General features: G+C 34.9%; 1 protein-coding gene across 2 annotated transcripts in view; it reads left to right on the top strand.

Moving 5' to 3' along the window:
* Positions 1-24,255, top strand: part of CDK17 (cyclin dependent kinase 17) — a 142,228-nt gene that overhangs the window by 99,811 nt on the left and 18,162 nt on the right. For both annotated transcript variants that reach the window (XM_074271316.1, XM_074271315.1), the window contains exons 5-10: positions 3,137-3,262; positions 14,173-14,229; positions 15,572-15,686; positions 16,170-16,264; positions 19,518-19,580; positions 22,152-22,275. In XM_074271316.1, the coding sequence (XP_074127417.1) occupies positions 3,137-3,262; positions 14,173-14,229; positions 15,572-15,686; positions 16,170-16,264; positions 19,518-19,580; positions 22,152-22,275 (580 nt within the window). The remainder of the gene's footprint in view (positions 1-3,136; positions 3,263-14,172; positions 14,230-15,571; positions 15,687-16,169; positions 16,265-19,517; positions 19,581-22,151; positions 22,276-24,255) is intronic.

Genomic DNA, 24,255 nt, shown 5'->3' with positions numbered 1-24,255 from the left:
AGTGAAATTTTTCTCCTAGACTATACAGATTTATAAATTAATTGAACTTGGTCAAAATCAATAAACCTCTTAGTACCTGCATCCTTTTCGTTCTACTTTTATTGAGTGATAGTATGATATAAAATTGATTGAAGAATCATCCCTGTTAGTGACTGATTAAGCAGTCAGGATGCCTCTGGACTTGGGAGCTGCTTGCTGGTGATAGAGTATCCCTAGAAGAGATTTCAAATATGTGTAGGACCCTGGCGAGAACCCTCTTTGGAGGCATGGTGCAAATTACCCCTCCTTAATCTTCCCTCTAACCCTCACCCCAATCTTTATTTAAAATTTCCCTCCTCTGTGCCTGTGATAGACTTAAGGGAACAAGATAACTGTCTTCTGGTATCTGATGGGAATCAAATGTTCCATTCTAAGTAGTACAGAGTTGGAAGAAATGAGTAGAAATGACTCAAGGATACATTTAAGGGAAACTTCTGAAAAATGAATTAGTGCTGTCCAAAGTGGGAGGGCTAGGGCCTGGTTTGCCAGGAGTTCAACTTCCATGGGGGATGGTGAACACCAAGGATATTTCTCTCTGCACTTGAACATGGCAGCAGCAGCTGGTTCAGAGGTGACCAGGAAAGGTTCCAGAATCTCTCTCTAAAAAGGCTATATCTTTACTGATTGGATTTTCCCATTTGGATTTTCTCAAGCCATTTGATAAGAATTATACCTCAAGATATAGCTCACTGAACACATAAATTGATGAGTTTTAGATGCTAGAAACATCCACTGTTTCATCACTTAAAGCTCTAGTTCTTACATACTTTATTCATTTCACAAACCTGAAGTTCATAGCCCCTGTATTAGCTCTCTTTATATATTACTCATCTACCTAAAACATGGAAAAAATGTTATTAATGTTCTATAGAGTTTTAATATAACTATAGATTTTTCATATATTGCTTAGTATTGGTATATGATTTAGGCTTTTATGATGATATGCTTTTGATATTTGAGATTGGAAGGGGAGTCAGGATAACAGAAGGGTAAGGAGCTTAGCTACTGGAGATGACATTCGTCTCATTCACATGAGTGGTACCCATATACAATCAGTTTGTTTTTTCTTCATGTAGCAAGTGACTGTGTGGACAACAGGAATCAGATACTCTATATTATATAGAGTTTGTTGTGTCCCAACAGAGAAAGCATTGTTTCTATGATCTATCAGCTGAGATATAAAAAAATTGTTTTGTTGTTGTTTGTTCTTTGTTTTCTTTAAAAAATGTCTTCCCACCATCTTGGTCTCTTTTCTTTAGATACATGCCAATTCCTAAAATATGGTATCCAGTGTGGAATAAAAGACCTTCCTATGTGATATGACTGTGACCTCACTCATCCTGACCCCAGTGCCTCAATATGAACTAATATCACACTAGCTGTTTTCTGTTGCTTGGCCATACCAGTGACTTAGATTCAGCTTACTGTCTGCTAAAATCCACAGATATTTGTGATATGAATTGTTACCCTGTCTGACGTGTTTCTCTAATGCTTGTAAATGCCTCCTTTCTCCTTCCCTTTGAGTGTGCCATACATAGTACTTTATGGGAACTGCTGCTGTTACTATGCTTTCTAGCTGCTAAGCCTTGAGTCTTAATCCAGCAAGTACTGAGTTTAAATTTGGCCTGAGATGTAGGACTTTGGGCAAGTCCCTTAATCTGTTTATTTTTAACTTTTTCAGGTGAAAGATGAGGACACTAAGAGCACCTACCTCACAGAGTTGCTGTGAGGATCAAATGAGATACGATGTGATAAGTGCTTAGCATATAGTAATTATTGTTACTACTTTTAGAACATGCTTAGTTATAGTCATGTCTTCTTCCCATCTAAGTGCATCAAGCCCGCATATCAGAACCTCTTTGGAGGAATGGGAACTTTGGAAGTTTAGAGAAGGGGCATAATTAGATGAAGTAAGCAGTTTATTATATTTAAATTGTTGGCACTACTCAACAATTGGAATGGAAAGAGTAGAAATTGGAAGGTAGAAAAATAATTTCTGGAACAATCTAAGTTTGAGTAGATGAATACCTGAAGTAGATTGGTCATTATGAAATAAGAAAGAAAGAGGTAAATAAAAGAGACATCATAAAGGAAGAATAATATGTAGTAGGATTGTGGATCTAGAACTACATGTAGTGACCAGTTAGATTTGGGTGGCAAGAGATAAGATGTCAAAGATATCTTAAGAATTTCACAAATGGATGATTTGGGATGGGCAGTTCGTTTAAGAGGAGAAGATGACAAATTCCCCTTTAGATGTACTGAGTTTCATGTGGAGATTGTGTATAAATTTGGAACTAGGAGCATGAAGCTGAAGCTTAGGTGGGAAGGAGGGTTAAAGTGAACAACCAAGGTGACATTTGGAGCCATGACTTTTAGTCAGAAAGAGCATGTTGAGATAGAATCATCTTAACTCCACAAATTATAAATCAAGTGAACCACATTGTCTTGAGCCTTCTTTGTGAAGGAAGACAGGGCACAGTTGGGGATGAAGCAGTACACAAAGGATGTTGTCTGGTCTTTTCTTCTTCCTTTGTTCTCATCTTTCTCTTCCCATCAGGAATGATACCATATTTTTATAGCTAAGACTTAATAAAATAAATACTACCTCAGTAAAGATCCTCAGTGTCATCTGCCTGAAATGTTGCTTTAGCTTCCTAGCCAGCTTATTTATCCTCTGTCTTCACTTCTTCCAACCCAATTCAACTAGCATTATTAAGAAACTATTACCATACTTTCTGTGGCAGCAGGCAACTAGGAGGCCTCAAAGCCAATAGGTGGAGGGTTAGCTAACAGGTTATTTTGGTACAGAGTCCATGGAGGGCACTAATAAAAAATGGAATGGCGAGTGGAGTTTGGATTAGGAAAATTAAAATTTGGTTTATTCTCCTCACTAGTGGGTTGATGAATTATGTCCCTTTTCTGTTCAGAAACTTTCAGTGGTTAATAGCTCTTGAGTTCTCAGTATATTGCATAAAACCAAAATTATCTAGCAAAATTATCATTAAGAAGTACTGAAAAAAGCTAACCCAGAATGCTTTTAAAATTACTTAGTTTTTTTCTTTACTTTTTTTTTTTTTTTTTTTTTTACTTTCAGGATCTAAATAAACGTTTGTCACTTCCTGCGGACATTAGAATACCTGACGGTTATTTAGAAAAGCTGCAGATAAATAGCCCTCCATTTGATCAGCCAATGAGCCGGCGTTCTCGGAGAGCTTCCTTGGTGAGTTTTGAAGGATCTCTTACTCCAACAACAATTAAATCAGCCTCTGACTTGTTAGGTATACAATTTTCAAATTGTAGCTCCATTTATTTCAGCATCCTGGATTTTCTGAGAGTTAGTATGACCTAGTAGAGAGAGAACTGGCTTCAGAGCCAAGACACCTGCACTCAAGGGCCATCCCCAACATCTCCTGGCTTTGAGATGGAAAAGCTCCCTGAAATCTCAGTGGGCAGGAAGAGGAGCCCCCTGCCTTGGGAGTTGGAAGGCTTTCTGTTTTCTGGATTGCCTGGAATTTCAGTGTATCTTTTAAGAAGCAGTTTTTCTGGCTGTTTAGGTTTATTTAAGTTATTTGAATGTGGTAATTTCAGAAATTAGATTATTAATGTTATCTTTTAATTATGGGAAATTTGAGGAATTTTTTTTAGGGCTTAAAATGGCTTATTCATTATGTGCTATTATATGTTGATATCTAGTTTCTGATTTTTCCCATTAACTAAATAGCCAAATTGGTATACATATATATGGCCCATACTTTCTCCTCCAAAATCTGATTTGTATAAAACCAGATTGCATCTTATAATAACCATGTTCAAATGTTATTTGTGTGTAGATATTTTTTCCCCAAAAAGAAATCTTATTTTAGGAGTATGTCCTATATGTTCAGCCCAATATGAGTTTTGTTAGAAATTCTGTATGTCTGGAGCTCTTCCTGAGAAATCATGACTTGGAATTTGTATTCCATGAGGTTTGGCCTCTTTGTTGGAGAATGTGACCAGGGAAAGAATCAAGAAAATGGCTTATAGAGTGGTTCCAAGCCTGCTTTCTATTTTCATATTTTGATGAAGGTGGCAAATTTAGATCGTAAATGGTTTTATCACTAAATAAATAATTCATTTTTAGATGAATTCAAGAAAATTCCAGAATAGCAGCATGTACCAAAAGCTTCAATACAGCACAACAGGATTTAGAATAATTTTTTTTAAAAAATCATAACAGATATTAGTTTGGTTTTTTTTCAATCACAAGTGTATGCTTTGTGTTCTGAGACATGATACAAAAAATTAGGGTAAGTATAGAAGAATCTGAAATTAGGAGCACAGATTACTGAATGTTTAATAAAGGGGATGTAAATATCCTCTGTATAGCTCATATGTTTTAATATCAGGGAAAATCCATAAACTTAAACCTCTACTCTCCCAGCCCCAAACTCTCTGCTGAGTTGAGTAGATATTTTTCTGTGACATGTTTTCTTTTGAGAAAACTTTTTTTTAACATGATTTCTTATTCATTTCATATAAACTACTATATTTCTTGAAGTTATTAATCAAATATTTCAGACACCAAAGTCTTGACTAACATGTTAAGTGAGTGTGCTACAATTATGCTTTGTCTCCAGGGGAAAATAGCTGTGGATTTTCCTATACCTCCTATGTGGCTTTTCTGTCCATTTCACTTATCTTATTTGCTGATGGTAGTTTGTTCTTTTAGATTCTTTTTAGTGGATGGATCCAAGAACTCAGCTTATTCTACCTGTAACATCTAAATGCAACTAAATGTTTTTAAATTTCATTATAAACTTAATTGTTATTAAAAGTAAATATTCAAAAAGTATATGAAGTACAGGTAGAAGAGGCTGAAGCCAAATGAACTATTTCCAAACCATGCTGTAGGCTCTTTAATCAGCCTCTTCCTTCCTCTCCTCTCTCCCACCAGAACCACCCTAGGCTCTGAGGGAAGAACTTGTGTCTCCACCTGACTTTTCATGAAAACTTTCCATTCCCCCTTTTGAGTTCCTCATTAGATCATTTATATTCCCCCATTTCTACCCATTAGATTATAAATTTTTGCAGAATATTATAGATGAGTTACTAATCTTCATTGGTGCAGGAAGTTTCATATTCTAAATTGCCCACATTGGCGAAATCCCGTGAGTATATCAAAATGTTTAATCATGGTAATGTTTAAGTTAGCCATTTTCCAAGTGTTGGACTTGTAATTTGTTTTCCAATTCTAATACAGTTTTCTGCTGTGGCTGATGGAGCCATTGAGGAAATTTTTGTACTTATTATCTTAACCCACTAGTAGAATAACAGAATGGAGAAAAAAAAATAATGTATATCTTGGGGAAACAGGCACTCTCATACATTGTTGGTTCTACTGCAGGTATGTTGGAAAGCTAGTACTTTATCACCACCACCACCCTCCCAAAAAAAACCCCAGACCTCTTATATTGCCAAATATGGTAAAAAAAAAAATTTTCTATATTTGTTCAAGCTAACCACAGATTAAGAAATAGCACTCATATTCACTCCTGTCAATCATTTTGGAGCTTTTTATATACAGGTCTCCTGTGCAAATGCCATTGTTATTGATAAGTTAATGTCTATGGATTTGGTACATTTTGTTATTGCCATAATAATATTATTATATGTCTTATTTATTTTATTTAATATTTTTATTATAAACAGATACGTATTTATAATAATAATAAAGATAATTCTTTTTCATTTCTTTTTATTCTAATATATAATATATACATGAAATACATGTTGTTTTTGTAGATTTTCTTAAATCATTGCCACTAAATTTTACTAAATCTCTTACTCTTGAACTTAGTAGTTTGTAATTATCTCCAGTGCATAAAGACATAGGACAAAGAAAGATCTTGGAACTTAAGTGGGTGTTAAATGGAGGTCAGCCTGACATCTTTGCACATCAGTTCTGTGAGGGACACAAAGCAAGCACTTTTTAATTTTTTATCTTCCTGGTAGAATTAATCTTCAAGAAAAAAATATTAAGTGTTTGCCATGGGCAGTGAACTGTTTGAAGTTTGAGGATGAAAAAAGGAAAGAAAAATAAACTTTGCTCACATTCATTCTTTTTGGGCAATGATGCTCTACTTTTTTTTTTTTTTTTTTTTTTTTTTTAATTTATAGCCTATACATAGTAGCTAAATTGAGTCAAGTTTTAGGCCATTTGGCAGAGTTTGCACACTCAGTTCATTTCAGGATGAATGAAGAATGTTCCCAAATTTCTAGTACATTCTGCTTAAACTAAAATGCCACCAAAAATATTTCAACCGAAAGCACAAGCACAGCCTTCTACCTAGCAATCCTAATGATCTGGATAGACTTCAAGTATGGGCCTTTTACTTGACTGTGCTGGTAGCCGGGTAATGAATCTTTGAGTTCCTAAAATCTTCAACCACCTGCTAAAGCCCAGGTGGATGGGTATATTTGGAGTTTTGCATCTTTATGTGTCTTGGGCTGTTTTTTAAGATTTTGTTATTACTAGTTTATTAGGAAAACCTTAACTAAAGAACAGAATGTCTCCAAATACCACAATATGTCTTTTGAGTCAGTTGATATTTATGTACTTTATATTAGTACTTTACACTAAGTTGTTATATATACTGAGTTGCTCTACAGATAATGCTTATTTGATTTTACAGATTTTTGTGATTATAGGACTTAAGAGTTTAAAAGGACCTTATAAATCATAGGTTAAGAAGTCAGTTGACAATTATTTGTGAAGTACCTGTGTGGTGTGCTTAAGAGTCCAAAATCTAAGAAGCTGGGGTAAGCGAAAAGAACATGAAGGCAGCCTGCCAGGCCTCTGAGCTAGGAAGGCAAAGAATCACTCCTAGGTTGTGATGGCTAGAAGAAGTATGATGTTCATGGCTAAAGCAGTAAAACATATGTAACTGTTAGGTTGAGGAAGAAAGATAATGATTTTTGTGTTAGATATATTGAGTCTGAAATACCTGTATCTCAGGGCAGGACTGGCATTCAGGATAAAAGACAGTGTGAATCCCTAAGTTTGAGAGCCTTCAGCTTAGAAGGAATAGTTGAATCCTTTTGAGAGCTGATGAGAAACAGGGCACACAACGAAGATGAAAGAGTCCCCAGCAGAACCTTGTCCAGCATGATAGCATTTGTACGTGAATGGTCATCTTGTCCAGAACAAGTGGTTAGCTGGGGGGGCAGAAGGTTCGGGGGTGGGGGGACGACAGAGATGTTGTCTTCAGCATTAGGAAATGCTACAGAGATAATAAGATTGAGGACCCGGGAAAAGGCAGTTGGTTAGCAAGAAAGTAGTCTTTGACCATGCCATTGCAGTTGAGTGTTGAAGATCGAAATGAGATTGCTTGAAGGTGAGTGACCAGAAAGTAGAGCAATGAGCATAGATCTGAGTTTGTGATAAGAGGGTCAGTGAACAAACATTTACCTAATATTTATTTTATGTAAGACATATTGTATCTTCTCCCCCCACTCCCTTTTTTTCCTCAACTTTTTTTCATGTTTTATCTTCCTTCATTAGACTCCTTGAGTCTTTATCTCCTCAATTATTAGCCCAGTATTAGAACATATTAGGTATTTAATCACTATTGATCCACTGACCAAAGTGAAACAGTCCTTGTTTCCAGAAGCCTCTGTTCTTTGGGAGAGTCACCAGAAGGCTTTTTCAAGGAAAAGGATTTGTACTTGCTTCTAGGCAACAAGTAAGGGGTCAAGTAGATGAGGAAAGATTGAAAATTCCAGAAAGAGAAAGGCGTCTTAAAAGCTTGGAGAGAAAAGGGTTAAGGGGAATGCATCCTGTATGGACTAAGTGGAGGAGTAGTGTTGGCAAGTAGAAGAAAAATCCAACTCCTCCTTTGAGGAAAATTGGCTTGTGTGGAGGTGATTTGAGTGCGAACATTACCAAGTTAAAAATGTTCTTTGTTGTCAGATGCTCAAAAAAAGTTTAACAGTGTGGTACTGATAGAACAAAAATAGATAAAAACAAAAGTCTGAAATTTATTTTTATACCTAAAGTACCAATGACTTTATGCAAGATTGGTGGTTCTAAATAATTTTAATAGGATTTAACTTAGACTGCTAAAATTACAGATTGGGAATATTAGTATCATTTCCTCTAATTTCATGTCAGATGTAAATGAAAAACCTAAAACTTATCATTTGCAGTTTCTTTTTTGCTTAGTGATGAAATTAAGGAGAACAGTGCCCCCTAATGAATTTTCAGAGCATTGAGAGTGGAACATTAAATTGCTTCAGGCATGGTGGTTGATTGTTTCCTCTCCTTGCTTTAAATTGATTTCCATAGTTTAGAACTCAAAATGAAGTCTGCTAGCAGTGTTTCAGTTTGTGAGAATGACATTGTAATTTCTGCACAATTTTGTGTAATGTCTTAGGACTATGATGTCCAAGATTATGCAGACTGAGCCTCAGGTTTATGACTAGAATTGCAGTGTATGGGTACAACTTTCAATATATCTTACTGCTTCTGATTTTAGATGCAACTTGAATTTTTCATAAACTTAAAAAGTTTAAAAGACTTTGAATATTAAATTAATTTTTAGAAACATGAGTATTCCATTTCTCCTGTTTATTACTTAGCAAGCATCTAGAACTAATCATTATCTTACTAAAATTTTGTGCCCAGACATGGAAGAACTGTGAGCTCTCTAGTTTTGGACACTCCCTTTCTTCCTATCCAGATTCATGTTCCTAGCTATTGTTATCACATGCTTGCAATCCAGCAAATTTATTGACCATTCTAGTATTATAATGTGTAATTCCTACACAAGCTGAGTTGCTAACACATAAGATATAGACTCCAATGAGTAAAATTTGTGTGGACAAGTTTTCTTGTTTAGAAAGGATTTCCCCCCCCCCCCAAAAAAAAAAAATCACTTCCTTCTTATGTGATTACATACATATTCTATTAGAGGACAGGCCTGAGATTGAGAACAGATTGGTTCAGAATATCATTTACTTAACCATTGCATGGAAGCAGCAAGGATATATATAGCATTTATTTAATTGACTACATTTTCTCTGACTCTTGGTCGGGTATATTGGCAGATCTCAGGGAGACATCTGCCTTTTTGTAGTCTGACTTTTGAACTTAGGCTACCAAGAAGCTACAGTTGAATCTCAGTGATTTCAGTTCCCTTTAAGAAAAAATTGCCGTATGACAATTGTGGTAAAATTTTTTTCTTTCTATAACACTTTCCCTCTTAAAACATGCTATGTCACAGAAACTGCATGCCACTCCATTATGTGTTATGGTTAAGAAATGGAATGTTTTTGTCTATCAAACATCTTGATTCATAATTGTCACATATACCCAGTCATCCATTTTTAGAGGATATTAAATGATTTTTTAAATCATCAATATGTCTTATTTTTCAGAGGAGATGTCAGGATCTTGGAATTCATTTGTGTTTTAGTTAATAGACACTTATGGTGTATAGGTCCGATAAATATTTGTAACTCTTGATATGAAATGGAAATGAATTTTTTTTTCTAGTATTAAGCCAAGGGCTAAGACTGTCAGAATGCATAGGCAGAGGTGTCTTGAATGAAAATGAGGTTTGACCATAATTTTATCTCATCTAGTGAAACTCTTAATGTAAATTGTACTTAGGCTTGTAGAACTTGTAGAACAGAATGTCCACCCTCTTTAAGCAGATGCTTTTAGGCAGCTTTTCCTTATCTCAAGGCCAAGTTTGCCTTTTTGATTCACATTATTGATCCATATTTGTTCCTTGTTTTTCCTTTTGGGTCAGCCAGAACAAGGCAATTCCCTATTCCTGGGATTCAGACCCTTGAAAACAGATATGGTTCCAAGTCTTTTTCCAGGCTGTTTTTTTAAAGGTCCTCTCTGGTTTTGTACACTGTCTCTCTTAAAGCATATAGTAACTTTCCTGGCTCCATATCACATGCTTGAAATCCAACAAACAAGCAATTGTCTTATAGTTGTGTTTTTTCCCCCCTTGTAATCATATAGTTAATTTTTTTTTAATTCAAATATATCTCTCTTGCTTTTCCTCTTCTACTCTCTTCACAGTCCTTTGTCTAGATATACATATACATATATCAATCAAGCGAGTAAATGTCTACCTTTCTTTATATAAATTAGCTGTTCTTACCAATTGATTGGCAGAGAATTATGGTTTTTATTTTTTAAAAAATGGGTTTAGAACCCATAAACTGATTTCAGTTAGAAGATTCTTAAGTAGATTAGAAAAAATTCCCCCAGGTTCAAATGTATAGGTATGAGATTTTATAAGAAACACACCATTATTTAGCAACAAAAGCTCATTTTTCATGTCTTCCTAATAGTCATGATGGCGTCATGCAATCATTAGTTATTCAAAGCACATCATACATAAAGGATAAGGTTCATTGTTACTATTTGTAAATACATAGTTTAAGTAGTGTTGTTACTTTCCATTTCGGGAATTCTGCTTGTCAGATGTAATGAAATTATCATTTTTACTTGGTAACATGTTTGACCAAAAGTCCATACGAGGAGCAGCATCAGTACTGCTATTTTCCCTTTTAATTTGCTCAAAATAATATTATTTAACATTATCTCCAATCCAGGACATCTTTGCAGGAATCTTCTAAGCCATGATTTCACTTTGTGAGGCGTTAGTTCACTTAAAACTGCTTATCCATAAATTTTGATAGATGTAAACTTTAGTCATTTCACATACAAGTACTCCTCTTTCTGTGTTTACTAGGAATAACACTTCTTTATTATCTTCTGTCTCGAGTATTCTGAGGAGATAATGTTAGTAAGTTGGTCATTTCGTATCTTGTTGGTTTGAGCAGATATAACCATACTTGCCCAAATTTGCATTTTAAGTTTTCATATGGAATATACATTGACTTATTAGACTTCTGAAGATGGGAAAGTTTTTCACCTTTAAGCTTTATTATTTAATCCTTAAATAGAGTCTGACAGGTAACTCACTCATGTTTCTAGGTTTTATAAACCAGTAAGACCTTTTTTCTTTCCCATTTTGTGGTTTGGATTGCAAGTATGTGAAAGAGTCACTCACTTCATTTCATAACCTACTGTTCAAATATAAATTCAACATTAAGATTATAGTAAAGTATTTGCTTTCCATTTTTGCAGCCTGTCAGCAAATTCTCATGATGTCACTGAATTCCACTGTGAGGGGGCTGGCATATTTTGAATATTTAACTAGTTCTTCTCATTAGCAGAGGAATTGTACACGTCCACTTGTTGGATATATTTGTCATTAGGCATCTGTGACATGTTCACCTTTATAGATCTGAAAATCTGTATGTTTTTTAAAAGCAGACACTGGCATATAATTAGGGGATTTGTATTAAATTGAGGGCTTGTCTTATTTCAGGTATATACTTATTCAAAGAACTTGTCCAGAAAAATCTCTAGGCTTCTGGGTTTTTTCCCCTATTTTTATCATTTTAAGTAATCAAATCTGGCTTGTGTCCTATCATACTTGTTGCTTTCTAATATTTGCTAATTATTTTTTTAGTACATTTATTGTAAGCAAGTTTGAACCTGAGAAAAATTTTAAACCTAGGAAAATTAGAATTCTCCCACATGTCAGGCACCTGCATTCTGTAGTGACAGGGAGGAGTAGATAGATGGATTTAGGTTAATCATAGCTCCCATCCATGCCATAGTTGCAAATTTTTTTTAAATGGCATGCTTACTACATAAAATTATCAGTGAATAGGAATCAGGATTTGTTTGTATACATCTATAAAACATCTAAAATGTGTCCCCATACACAAGAACTATTCCAAAACAGGTCAACATGACCTACTTTCATGGTGGACTAAATCCAATATCTTTTGCTTTTTGTGTTAATAGAAATTAAAAACCTTTTTCATGATAGGAAGAAGTTATCTATTACAGCTTGTTTCATTTTATTTATTAGCAGAGTTACTGATTCTAGAGGAAAAGAATCTGAGTTTTCTAAGTAATGTTGTTTAATGTCATGTAGAACACTAATTTATAGTTAACAGATTTATTATTGAATAAATTAGCTTGCGACAGTTTGTTTTTCTAAGATGCACTCTGTTTTTATTTATGATTCCTAAGACTTTGCTATAGAAGAGTGTTGTATGGTTTTCTGTGAGATTGAAGCATGATTGACAAGCATATTTAAATAGTCTGGGAATCTAGAAAGTCAGTAGTGTTAAATTATTTTCTAATTTGAAATTTCTCAAAAATCACTTTCTATTGGATGTTCATACTATATTTCTGTAAGTGCATTTATAAACATATAAATATTAAATTAAACTAACTGAATTTTTTTCCTTCAACAACTATGCCCTAATATGATAGCATTGCAAAGGAAAAATATTGAGCCTTATACCAAGGGACTGTTGGCAATAGGATTGAAATTTAATGAAGAGCAAGATGATCTTTGCTTGCATTTTGCTTTTCTGATACCTCGTTTATATGCTTTGTGACCCTAGAAAGATCCAAAATCATGTCACTTTCTTCAGTACTCTATATTGTTATACCCCCCCCCCAAAAAAAAAAAAGGCAGGATTTAGGTAGAGAGGAATTGAAGAGAATGACTTGTGGAGACAGTCAGCTAGAAGGGTTGAGAGGGGATGAGAGAAGTGGTCCAAGGAGAACCTAAGACCTTGGTGAGGATAGAGGCCTTACTCTTCATCAGAACCTGGAAGTAAGGATAAGAGGGGGTGATGGCAGGGTTTTGGGGATGTAGAAAAAAAGGGTGAAAAGAGCTCTCATAGCATATATCTTCGCTGTTCTCAGGAAAGTAGGACATGAGGTCTTCTGCTATGAGAGTGGAGGCTGTATGAGGATAAGGAAATCCTCAGTATATAGCATATCAGCTATTGAAAAGAAAAATCAAACAAACAAACAAACTTCATCCTTCAAAGATGAGTGCAGTATTATTCTTGACCATTAGATAAACTGATTGCAAATAGTAATCTCAGCAACCTGGCCTGGTTTATATTCTTTTGAGAAAAAAGATTGTAGTTTATGGAACAGTTTTTTCCTCCCAGGCTCCTTTATTTTTATATAAAAGAAGCAGTACCCCAAAGCTCTCTAACAGACTTCCTTCATAGATAACTACCAATCCCTCTTTTAGCAATCATGAGCATTTGCTAAAAGGCTGTTGAAAGTAGTCCTGATCTTTCAGGTTTCAGGAAATATCTCCCTCCCTTCCTGTCCTCCATCATCCTTCCCTTTCTCTGGGAAAACAGAATTATAGCCATTCCTGCATAATGTAATGTTGCCATTAGGATATGGAGTCTTTTTCCTTTCTTCTATTTATCCATATATTTTCCTCTTCCCACACTTTCTGTAAAACATTCCAGCTCTTCTAGCCTTTTTGGGGGGCTTGAAGCTTTCCATGTTAGCTGTTTTGGATTGCTCCATAAAGTGAGTCTTTAACCCATTATACTTGACCAATCAAGGGTGTGTCTGGGTAATCCCTTTCCTAGGAATTTGAAAAAATTGGTTTAAGTAAAAGAATGGGGAAGAAAGGATAAAGGTTTTTGAAAGTTTGTGAATTCTTTCCATATAATTCCTACATGTGACTTTTTCTAGAATTTGACTCACCTTCATCTACCATTTCCTGAGCAACACCAGAGTATAATTTAGAAGTGGTCGTGCTTCATAGCTTTTGGTATAGGTAATGGAACATTTTACTTATTGTTGCTGGGAATTCATCTCTCACGTGCAATAGAGATAGTGGGCAAAGTGGTAGGTGAAGGAGATGCTTTCCTTGTATTCTACATTATAATTAAAAGAGCTGGTCAGCCATTTATTTTTGCAAAGACTTCATTATCTTGCAGACAGTTTGCATTTCTCCAGCAGCATCTTATAAGAGTATATAATTTTTTGTTGACTTAAGAATATTGTTTAAGCACCATTTTATATAAATTTTTAACAGTGATTTAATTTGATTGTTCTTCTTTAAGGTTTCCATGCTTGTTGAATTTAACCTTTAAATAGCTGCCCAGCAAATTAAATTGGACTAGATTGCTGTGCTCTGGAAGTATAACAGATCATCAGAAACAGCAGAGATTATTAAATGTTTTAAGAAATGTTGAAATTAATGTTTCTGCTTTAATTTGTAGTCGGAGATTGGATTTGGGAAAATGGAGACCTATATTAAATTGGAAAAGCTTGGAGAGGTAAGAAATTAACATATAACTTTTTTCTTTTCTGATTTTATTTTATTTTTTTTTTTTTGGCATTAAAAAGCATTTAAGTAATAAATTGCTTATCTATATTAAGTCACTTTGTACCCCCCTCCTGATTACTTTTTAAAATATTGTTTTGTTTTTGTTTTTTTTTTTTTTTTGCTGAGGCAATTGGGGTTAAGTGACTTGCCTAGGGTCACACAGCTAGGAAGTGTTAAGTGTCTGAGGACAGATTTGAACTCAGGTCCTCCTGATTTTAGGGCTGGTGCTCTATCCACTGCGCCACCTAGCTGCCCCATCTCCTCCTGATTCTTAAAAGACTCTACATTTTTATATATGTTCTAGGATTCTGGCAAAAAAAAAAAAATAGACCTAGACAATATGTTATTCCTTGTTCAGCTTTTTTTGTATTTTTGTTTTTAGGTGGTATTCACATTTTTATTCTTAATGTTCTTGTGGTAGTTATCACATTGATGAATATACTAGTCTATTTGGCTTTAGATTCTACATTATAAAGGGGGGTAGATCCTATTACCATTCTCTTTTTTATTACCTTAAAAAATCCCTCTTTGCTAAAAAAAAAAAATTGTATATTGTTTCTCCTTTTGTTTGATGATAACAGAAACTTTGTAATTTATAAATGTGGAATTGTTTTTATTTCAAGAGAAGAAATTGATAATGTTGAAAAATAGGGTTCAAGATGAGAGGATTGTTCTCATAACAGTCTTGGAATTTTAAAATACTGCTGACTTAGATGTAAAAAAATGTCCTTTATTAGTTGAATTAGAAATTTTAATGAAAGCATTCTCTATGTCATCATGTCAGGAATAGCAAATAGTATGATTTCAAACTTTTGAGATTTATGATAGTGACCTGAATATGTCATTGGGATGAAAACAAATTACAGTTAATGAAGTTCTAAAATTCAGATCCTGACCATGGTTGCCTATAGCTTTCCACCAGGACCAACTAATTTCAGAAAAACTCAGTCTCTTGTGGCAAGTAAACCAATGAAAAAATAAGTGGGCACTTAGTTGATAGGAACATCTTAAGATAGCCAGAAAGAAATTAAACATTAAAAAGCTTATATAGCATATGTGTGATTTAAAAGAACAGTTAACACAGAATTAAGAGGGTAACAGAAGCGCAGCAGCTGGGACTCAAAACATCTTGTTGCCTCTTTAGGAAAACAAAGAGTAATCGACTCTGGTGTTTTCTTGTACAATGAAATCTAGCTCCGGAATCCCCTTGAAGGCCTTTTCCATCTGTATGTTATAGATCCAATTTCATGGATTTTCTTGGTGTAACATTTTCTTTTTGAATGTGATCCTAGGGAACTTATGCAACTGTATATAAAGGAAGAAGCAAATTGACGGAGAACTTGGTAGCACTAAAGGAGATCCGCTTGGAGCATGAAGAGGGAGCACCTTGTACAGCCATAAGAGAAGGTAAGATGGCTCTCTTTGTAATGAGAAATGAATACTTGGGAATGTTCCTGAGAATTGGACTCTTGCAGCTTCACAATATACAGATTTCATGTTTTGGGAATGAAAACAGCTCAGATATATAGAAAGAGGAAACAACTTTGAGGTCATATTTCAAGCCTTTAAGAAAATTATTTCTGAAAACAAATATCTAAATGAGTCTGTTTTATTAAATCTTATAACTGTTCAGTTTGCAAGTTCATTTTATGACTGTGCCAAAGCATTATGGAATATGGTATTGTATTGTTTGGAAGTCAAAATCTTACTGTTTAGGTTGGAGTTGCCTTTTTTTTGTTTTGTTTTGTTTTGTTTTGTTTTTTTAAATAAGAGGCTATATTCACTTCACATAAATTCTATTTTAAATTGGTTTTTGATAGAATGTTGTTAATTTTTTTATAAATTTAATCCTACATACTTTTTAATTCATTTTCTTTATTTTTTTCCTAGTTTCATTATTAAAGGATCTAAAGCATGCCAATATTGTTACATTACATGACATCGTTCACACAGATAAATCCTTGACTCTAGTCTTTGAGTACTTGGTAAGCATTATTTTTTTAAAAATTTTATTCAGCATTTATTCTACTACCAAGTGTATTACATAGGAAAAGAAGCTCCCGCACATTGTGAACAAACATTTAAGCCAATCCTGGGGAGCAGGGGGTGCAAATATAAATAAGACACATTTACTGCCCTCCCTTGAGGAGAGAATATGCATTTATCCAAATAACTCTTAACAATAAGAGAGACATGGATAACAGCCACAAGAAGTAATAAACAAACAAAATTAGACTTTAGTCTTTGAGTACATGGTGATATTTCAGGTGAGTTGTTTTGTTTCTTGTTTTTTTAATGGTTAGAAATGGAAATTCTAGGAACCTTTGCTATATTACTATTAAGTTATTTCCATCCCATTAGGTATACAGGCACAGGTTGGTAGGAATGAAAATGTTCTATAAGTTTTAACTTCTTTCCATTTTGCTGCATGCATATTTCTCTCCTCCCTCACCTCTCCCTCTTACCCCCCCAAAAAAGGTCAATATGAAGTGATAAATTCTGATATCAATATAAGTTATCATTATGATATGGCAATGAAGAAAAAAAATTCAGACTTTATCTACAGTGAGAAATCTCATACCCAAGAATAAGGAATCTGTGATAGCCTTGCTTTACTTATTCATCTCTTAGTCCTTATCTGAAATATATCCATTGTGTCCATTTGAGAATTCATCTATCCATTTATCTTTAGCATATGAATGATCATTTTCATTGAAGTGGTAGAAGCAAAATATGATGAGCAATTTTGCCTAAAATGAAAATTTTAGCATTAGCTCTTTAACAAAAAATGGCACAAGATTGAATGTTGTTGGACATGAGTACCCTCCTGCCTAATCTGTGGGTCTTTAGTGAGCGCCTTATCTTGCCCTCTAAAATATTCCTATTTCAGCCATAGAAATGCAGTTATTTAAAACAATCTGTAGCTTCAAAACCTAAAACTGAGTTAAATTTAAATGTTTAGTCCTACTCAGCATGCTACTTTTATTCTACTATCAAGTGTATGACGTAGGAAAAGAAGCTCCTGCACGTTGTCATCAAATATTTAAGCTCCTCCTGGGGAGCAGGGGAAATGGTTCCCCCTACTTGTTCTCCCTCAAGGAGAGAAATGCATTTATCCAAAAAACTCTTAACAAGGGAGGTAAAAGACAGTGCTTGGAAGTATAGTGAAGGTGACTTCTGGCTGGAATCAGATTTTAGCCAAGGATTATCAAAACTAGCAGAATTCTAACAAGTGGCATATGCAAGAGAGAGATTTATGGGAAAATGGTAGTTTTTGAGTACCTAATGTGCCATCACATAAAAACTAGACCATGACAGAAGGAGCAAGAAATGCTTCCTTTTACCAGAGTTTGGCAGGAAATAGGAGAAAGATGGAACTGGGCCCCAGAGAGGTAGCAGGGCAAAGGGAAGGTGCTTTTTAGGGTATAGTAGCCTTGAGTTTGATGGTGAGTTAGAAAGTTGGGAGAGGAGCAGTTGTTGAGAGATTCTTAAAATTCACAGATGAGAAGTATAGTTGGTAGGATAAGGTCTCAGAGGAAGTGGAAAGAGATGGAAAGAGAAGTTCAGATAGAAAAATTAACCTTTGAAAGGAGAAAGGTTGATTAATTTTTTAAATATAGTAGAAAAGGAGATCATTAGATGATAATGGGAAGGTCACCAATGAGATTTGTCATCTTGGTAGTGGAAAAATTTGGAGTAGCCATTGTTGGGATTTGAGTATGTCCATTGAAGATGACTAAAAGGATTACTGAATAGCTTTGAGGATCTAGTCCAATGTAGAAAGCTTAAAAGTTTTTCAGGACAATGTGGCATAGAACTTGTTCAGCAATACTTCTGAGCCATAATTGAAAAATAAAGAAGCTAATGTTGAGAATTGATAAATTAAATATAGTGAAAGCTTACAGGAAAAAGGAAACTAGAGAGCTTGCATGTCTATCCTTTGGCATTGAATCTAGCTCAGAAGACAAATATATACAAATAAAGAGGATCAATTTGATATACGGATTCTTCCTTGGGGTGCATTGTTCCCCCAAGAAGTCAGTGAATAGATTCAGTGGTTTCATGAATATGGCTGGGACCATAAGGTAATGTATGGTCCAAAGGTAATGTACATGCCAAAAGAGTAAAAACCTTTACCTTAGAGGATAGGGAGGGGTAACAGGACTGTTTGTGAACAAAAAAATGCAGCATGAATTATGGAATGGGAAAGATAAAATGATAGTATACTGTGGTCATTGGATAGTATTTTAGAGTTTATGACTATATGCAGAAAGATTATAAGTCATGTTGGTAATTATGTTTGGGTCACACCTGTGAAAACTTTACATGGAATGGAAGGCAATGTCATTGGCATTGAGAAGTTAGTGAACTATGAGATTTGGGTTGGAAAGAAAAACAATAATCCTAAGATTTATGGTACCTTTTACATATGAGGAATGCTTTCAAATACATTAACTTATTGGAGATTAAAAACAATTTTGTGAGATTGGTATCTTAAAGGTGACTGACTAATCAGTGTTAGTGATGAAGATGAGGAAGTAGCCCGGTGAAGGACATGAGCCTCAAAAGAGAAATTGGAGGATGCGAAAGACAAGACTTATTGAAGCAGATTTAGGTACTAAGATGAGAATAATCCTTCCCTCTGGCCTTGGAAATGAGTGGAGTGGGATGTTTAATATGAGCTGTGAAGCAGGGGGAAAAGGGAAAGATTCAGTTGAGAGGAAAACATGAAAGGAATATTTAAAGGAAAAGTCAAGAATAGTTTTATTGTACTTGTGTAGTCATCTAGTTGTGTCTGACTCGGGTTGTTTATTTTTCATAGAATAGTTAGACTGCTTGAAGGCATCAGGAAGAGGCATCACTAAGCTGGATAGAGATGAGATTATAGGAAGAGCTGTCACATCGTAGGTGTTTGTGCTTGGGCACATGATTGAGAGAAGTATGTGATCATTTAAGAGGGGAAAAGAAAAACATAGAGGAAGTGCTGTTGAGAGTTAGATTTGGAATATAGAGAACTAGGTAGAAAGCCCAGTGGAACATGAGTGTATTGGTGCAGATCTCAGAAACAGTTGTCTTTCCTGGTGCTGGACTTCATGGAAATCTCAGACCTAGCTTTGTTAGCCTTGTCTGAAGAGTTAGATTTTATTGTCCGTTATATTTTAAATGAAATAATTGGAAAAAACTTGGATTTTGAACCTTTTTTGTCACCTATTAAGTTCTGCTACTTTGTTCTTGTAGGACAAAGACTTAAAACAGTATATGGATGACTGTGGCAACATCATGAGCATGCACAATGTGAAGGTGAGTGAATGAAACCCATGGGGAACATTGCTTCCAACCTAGTTCATCTGTTAAAAAGGAAGTTTTTATTGTGTTGTGACCACCTTATGAAATAAATGGTAAAAATAAATCCATAAAAGAAAACCAACCCAGGTGAATTTCACTAAACTGTTCTTTTAAATAATGAACTTCCCTAGTGCATTAAAAGGTGATTCAGTTACCCCCCCCCCAAAAAAAATCATATTCCTCTGTTAAATAAGTGGTAAGGTGGTGACAAGTAACTTGCTTAACTTGAGTCTTTATCTCCAGTCGGCAGGAAATGCCACTTAACGCATTTTATGGGTTTTGTCATCTGTAAATCTAAGGGTGAAAGGATCACTTGTATAATGTCATATTTGGTTCAGTACTAAAACAGTGTGAAGCTCAAGAAAGAATAGTGAAACTAGAGAAAGAAAACAAAACAAAACATAGGATCAAAACTTCTTGAAGTTTGCAGGACCGAGACCTTTGTCAAAGAAGCTCTTGGGCCAATAGGTGGCACCGTGTTTGAATCTGACACATTTTTCAGGCCTTCTGGTGGGTATTTTAATTGATTCCTCATGAACTATTTTATTAGTCAATTTAGTATATGCAAAATAAAGCTGATCCGAGCTAGGACAAGATTGCTCAGAGCATACAGTAGATGTGTGTTTTGGTAGGCATCCAGGGCATATGCGCCTGGCCTTCATATACATTCCTACAGAATCATTTCCCTCCTCCCTGTACAGTTTCTTTGGGCCAAGAGCTAGATTTGTGTTTTTTATTTTTTATTCTGTATTCACATTAAAAATTGTACAGAAAGAACAAAGCAACTAATTATTCCTCCTCCTCCGTGGAAGGTATTACCACCCTCACTCAATTAAACTTTACATGTAAAGTCATCCTGTCACTCATCCCTTCATAGCATCTCTTATTTCATCTTGTCATTTCTACTCCCCTGGCCATTCATTAGTTCATGCTTTCATCATCTTTTCTGAACCACTGTAATAGCCTCCTAATTGATTGTCTCCCTATCTTTCTTCAGTCTTTTCCAACTTCCAATTTGTTCTCCACAGAGCTGCCTTTCCCAAGGCACAGATTGGACCACGCCGACTCCTTTGATTACCAAAGAAATAAAATACAAACTCCCAGACTGCCTTTGAAGGCTTTCCATAAGCTGCCTCCTTCCTATGTAATCATCATGCACTCTACATTCCAATCAGAAAGCAGTGCCTTTCTCTGAACCTCAGTACTTTCTCTTCCTATTGTACACAGTCCTTATTGTGCCTGCTAATATTCTCAACTGTCAAAATCATTCTCTTTTTAATTAAAGCACAAGTCAGAAATCATCTTTTCCATGAAATTTCTGTTCATTTTACTCTCCCCAAACCCCTAAATGCTTCATTGTTACCTATTCTCCACTTCCATTCATAATACATTTTTTCTCTCTCCCCTCCCCCTCTCTCTACCTCCCTCTCCTTCCTCTTTCTCAATATTCCTTATACTGTATTTTTTAGCAAACATGTTATAGGATTTAAACTTCTTGAAGGCTGGAACTGGGTTTTTTTGGTGCTTTTAGCACATCATAAATGATATATATTTATTGCATTGCATTGCTGTATAAACCATCATCAGTGACTTAAAATGGAGGGGCAGCTAGGTGGCACAGAGCACCAGCCCTGAAGTTAGGAGGACTTGAGTTCAAATATGACCTCAGTCACTTAATACTTCCTAGCTGTGTGACCTTGGGCAAGTCACTTAACTCCAATTGCCTCAGCAAAAAAAAAAAAAAAAAAAAAAGAAAGAAAGAAAATTGGAGGGGTTAGGAAAATAGAACCTAGCAACAAAGTCTTTATTTCTTTTAGCATAAAGGTTGGTGAGAATAGTAATTTTAAAGTGATCATTTTCAAAACTTTTCAACTTTAGAGGATAATTATATATTACAGAGCTTTGGACTCTGTGTTGCATCACTTCCATGTTACTAGCTCAGCTCCTTTGTACAACATAATTACACATATAATTATAAACCTGATTTTCCATCATTCTCTTGCTTATGTTTTTGTGACCTATTAGGAGCCCTCTCACAACCCCTCATCCTGACCTATAGATTCCCCTCCTTCACTGTCCCCTCCTTGCCCATGATCCCACCTTTTTGTTTTGTTTTCAATTCAAATCTCCCGAGCAGATTTTTTTTTTTTTTTTTGGCGGGGAGAGATTTATAGCTAAATTAGGTATATAGCTTAACTATTTTAAACTGTGTCATAACAAAGAGCAGATGTTTAAAATATTTAAAATATGCATTGCTGTATTTTGGAATGCTGTCTTTTTATGAATAAGCTCTTACACCAAAAGGAATAATACAATGAATTTGAGAACACGACAAAGCCAAATGCTTTTTAGCTCCAGATGTGGGTTTTCCTTATACAAGACAATCTGATTGCTTTAAGTTTGCTCATTTAATCAAAGGAATATGTTTCTCTGGGATGTATGTATGCGCGTGCACACGTGTGCGTGTGTGTTTGTCTGTATAAAAATAATTAAATAGATAAGTGTATGTTTTGTTTTGCTGTTTAGCTTTTTTTATACCAGATTCTTCGTGGTTTGGCCTATTGCCACAGGAGGAAGGTGCTTCATCGGGACCTGAAACCACAGAACCTCCTCATTAATGAGAAAGGAGAATTAAAGCTAGCAGATTTTGGTATGAAACATAAAATATTTATAAATATCATGATTAATTAAATTGTAGCCTAAAGTATTTGATGGTTTTCTTATCATGTCCCTCTAATCAAAAATATGAGATATCTGAGTTGGGATCTTGGGGCCAAGTAGGATAAGAACAGGTGTTCTGTGTTCCCGCATTGTGCATAGGGTTAATTGCTCATAGAGAGCATTGGTTTGTTTCACAGTCACTCCATGATTAACTTAAATTTCTGCACATTATCATTTATATGGTTAGTTGCTCACTCACTTTTTTTCTTCTAGTGACTAAGAATTTGAGAGCAAAAAATAAAGTAAAATTCACTATCTTCTTTTGCCACCTCATTCTAAAAAGATTTAACTTTAGATTTAACAACTGGGATCTCATGATTACTTTTTAAAATTTTTTTATTTTAAAAACAATTTTTTTATTACTGAAGAATCTCCTTTTAAATGGTGCTTTGTAAATAGATTTTTTTTGTGTTAAACATGGTAGAAATATATGTTAAATCCAATATATGCACACATATTTATACAATAATTGTGCTGTACCAAAAAAAAAAAAAAAAAACAGCAAAAAAAGAAAAGCAGAATAAAATGCAAGCAAGCAACAACAAAAAGAGTCAAAAAGCTATGTTGTGACCTGCATTCAGTTCCCATAGTCCTCTCTCTGGGTGTAGATGGCTCTCTTCATCACTATTAGAACTGGTTTGAATTGTCTCATTGTTGGAGAGAGACACCTCCATTAGAGTTGATTATTGTATAATCTTGTTGTTGCTGTGTATAATGATCTTCTGGTTCTGCTCATTTCACTCAGCATCAGCTCATGTAAGTCTCTCCAGGCCTTTCTGAAATCATCCTGCTGGTTGTTTCTTACAGAACAATAATATTCCAAAATATTCATATACCATAACTTATTCAGCCATTCTTCAACTGACAGACATCTACTCAGTTTCCAGTTTCTAACCACTACAAAAAGAGCTGCCACAAACATTTTTGCACATGTGGGTGCCTTTCCCTTCTTTAATATTTCTTTGGCGTAGAAGCTCAGTAGAAACACTGCTGGGTCAGAGGGTATGCACAGTTTGATAACTTTTTGAGCATAGTTCCAAATTGTTCTTCAGAATGGTTGGTTGGATCTGTTCACAGTTCCACCAACAATGTATCAATGTCCCACTTTTCCCATATACCCTCCAACATTCATCATTATCTTTTCCTGTCATTTTAGCTAACCTGAGAGTATAATTATTTTTTAAAAACTTGGATGATTGTATATTTAATAAGTAAAAGAACATTTTGAAAATTGAACATTGACTTTTTTTGTAAATGTTTTCTTAAAACAGTTTTTTATTTTTTATTATTGTTTTTAATTTTAAGTCCCAAATTCCCTCCTTTCCTCTCCTCCTCCCTGAGGTGACAATAAGGATGTTATATATGTATAATCATGCAGAACATTTCCATATTAGTTCATGTATTTATTGAAAGAAAATACTGACTAAAGAAAACAGGGCAGGGTGGGGAAAGGGGGAATGGAAAAAAATGTAAATTAAAAAAAATAGTTTCCTTTGATCTTCCTAAAGACCCCAGCAGTTCTTTTTCTGGAGGTGGATAGCATTTTTCATTGCACATCCTTTGGAGACAGGTTATTCACAGTTGATCATTGTAAAATGTTGCTGTTACTGTTCAGCATTCTGGTTCTGCTCACTGCAGTTTGCATTGGTTTATGTAAATCTTTCCAGGTTTTTCTGATAACATTCTGTTCATCATTTCTTATAAAGAGCACAGTAGTATTCCATCACAGTCACATGCCGCAACTTGTTTAGCTGTTCCCCAATTTATAAACTTTCCAATTGTTTGCCACAATTTTTACCACAAATTTTTAAACAAATAAATCCTCTCTTTTCCATCTCCCTCTCTTCTTTTTCCTTTTGGATACAGACCTAATAGTGGTATTGCGGGGTCAAAGGGTATATACTGATTT

The sequence above is a fragment of the Sminthopsis crassicaudata genome, chromosome 5 (genome assembly GCF_048593235.1).
Source record: "Sminthopsis crassicaudata isolate SCR6 chromosome 5, ASM4859323v1, whole genome shotgun sequence".
Taxonomy (NCBI): domain Eukaryota; kingdom Metazoa; phylum Chordata; class Mammalia; order Dasyuromorphia; family Dasyuridae; genus Sminthopsis; species Sminthopsis crassicaudata.
This window is presented reverse-complemented; position numbering and strand designations above follow the sequence as displayed.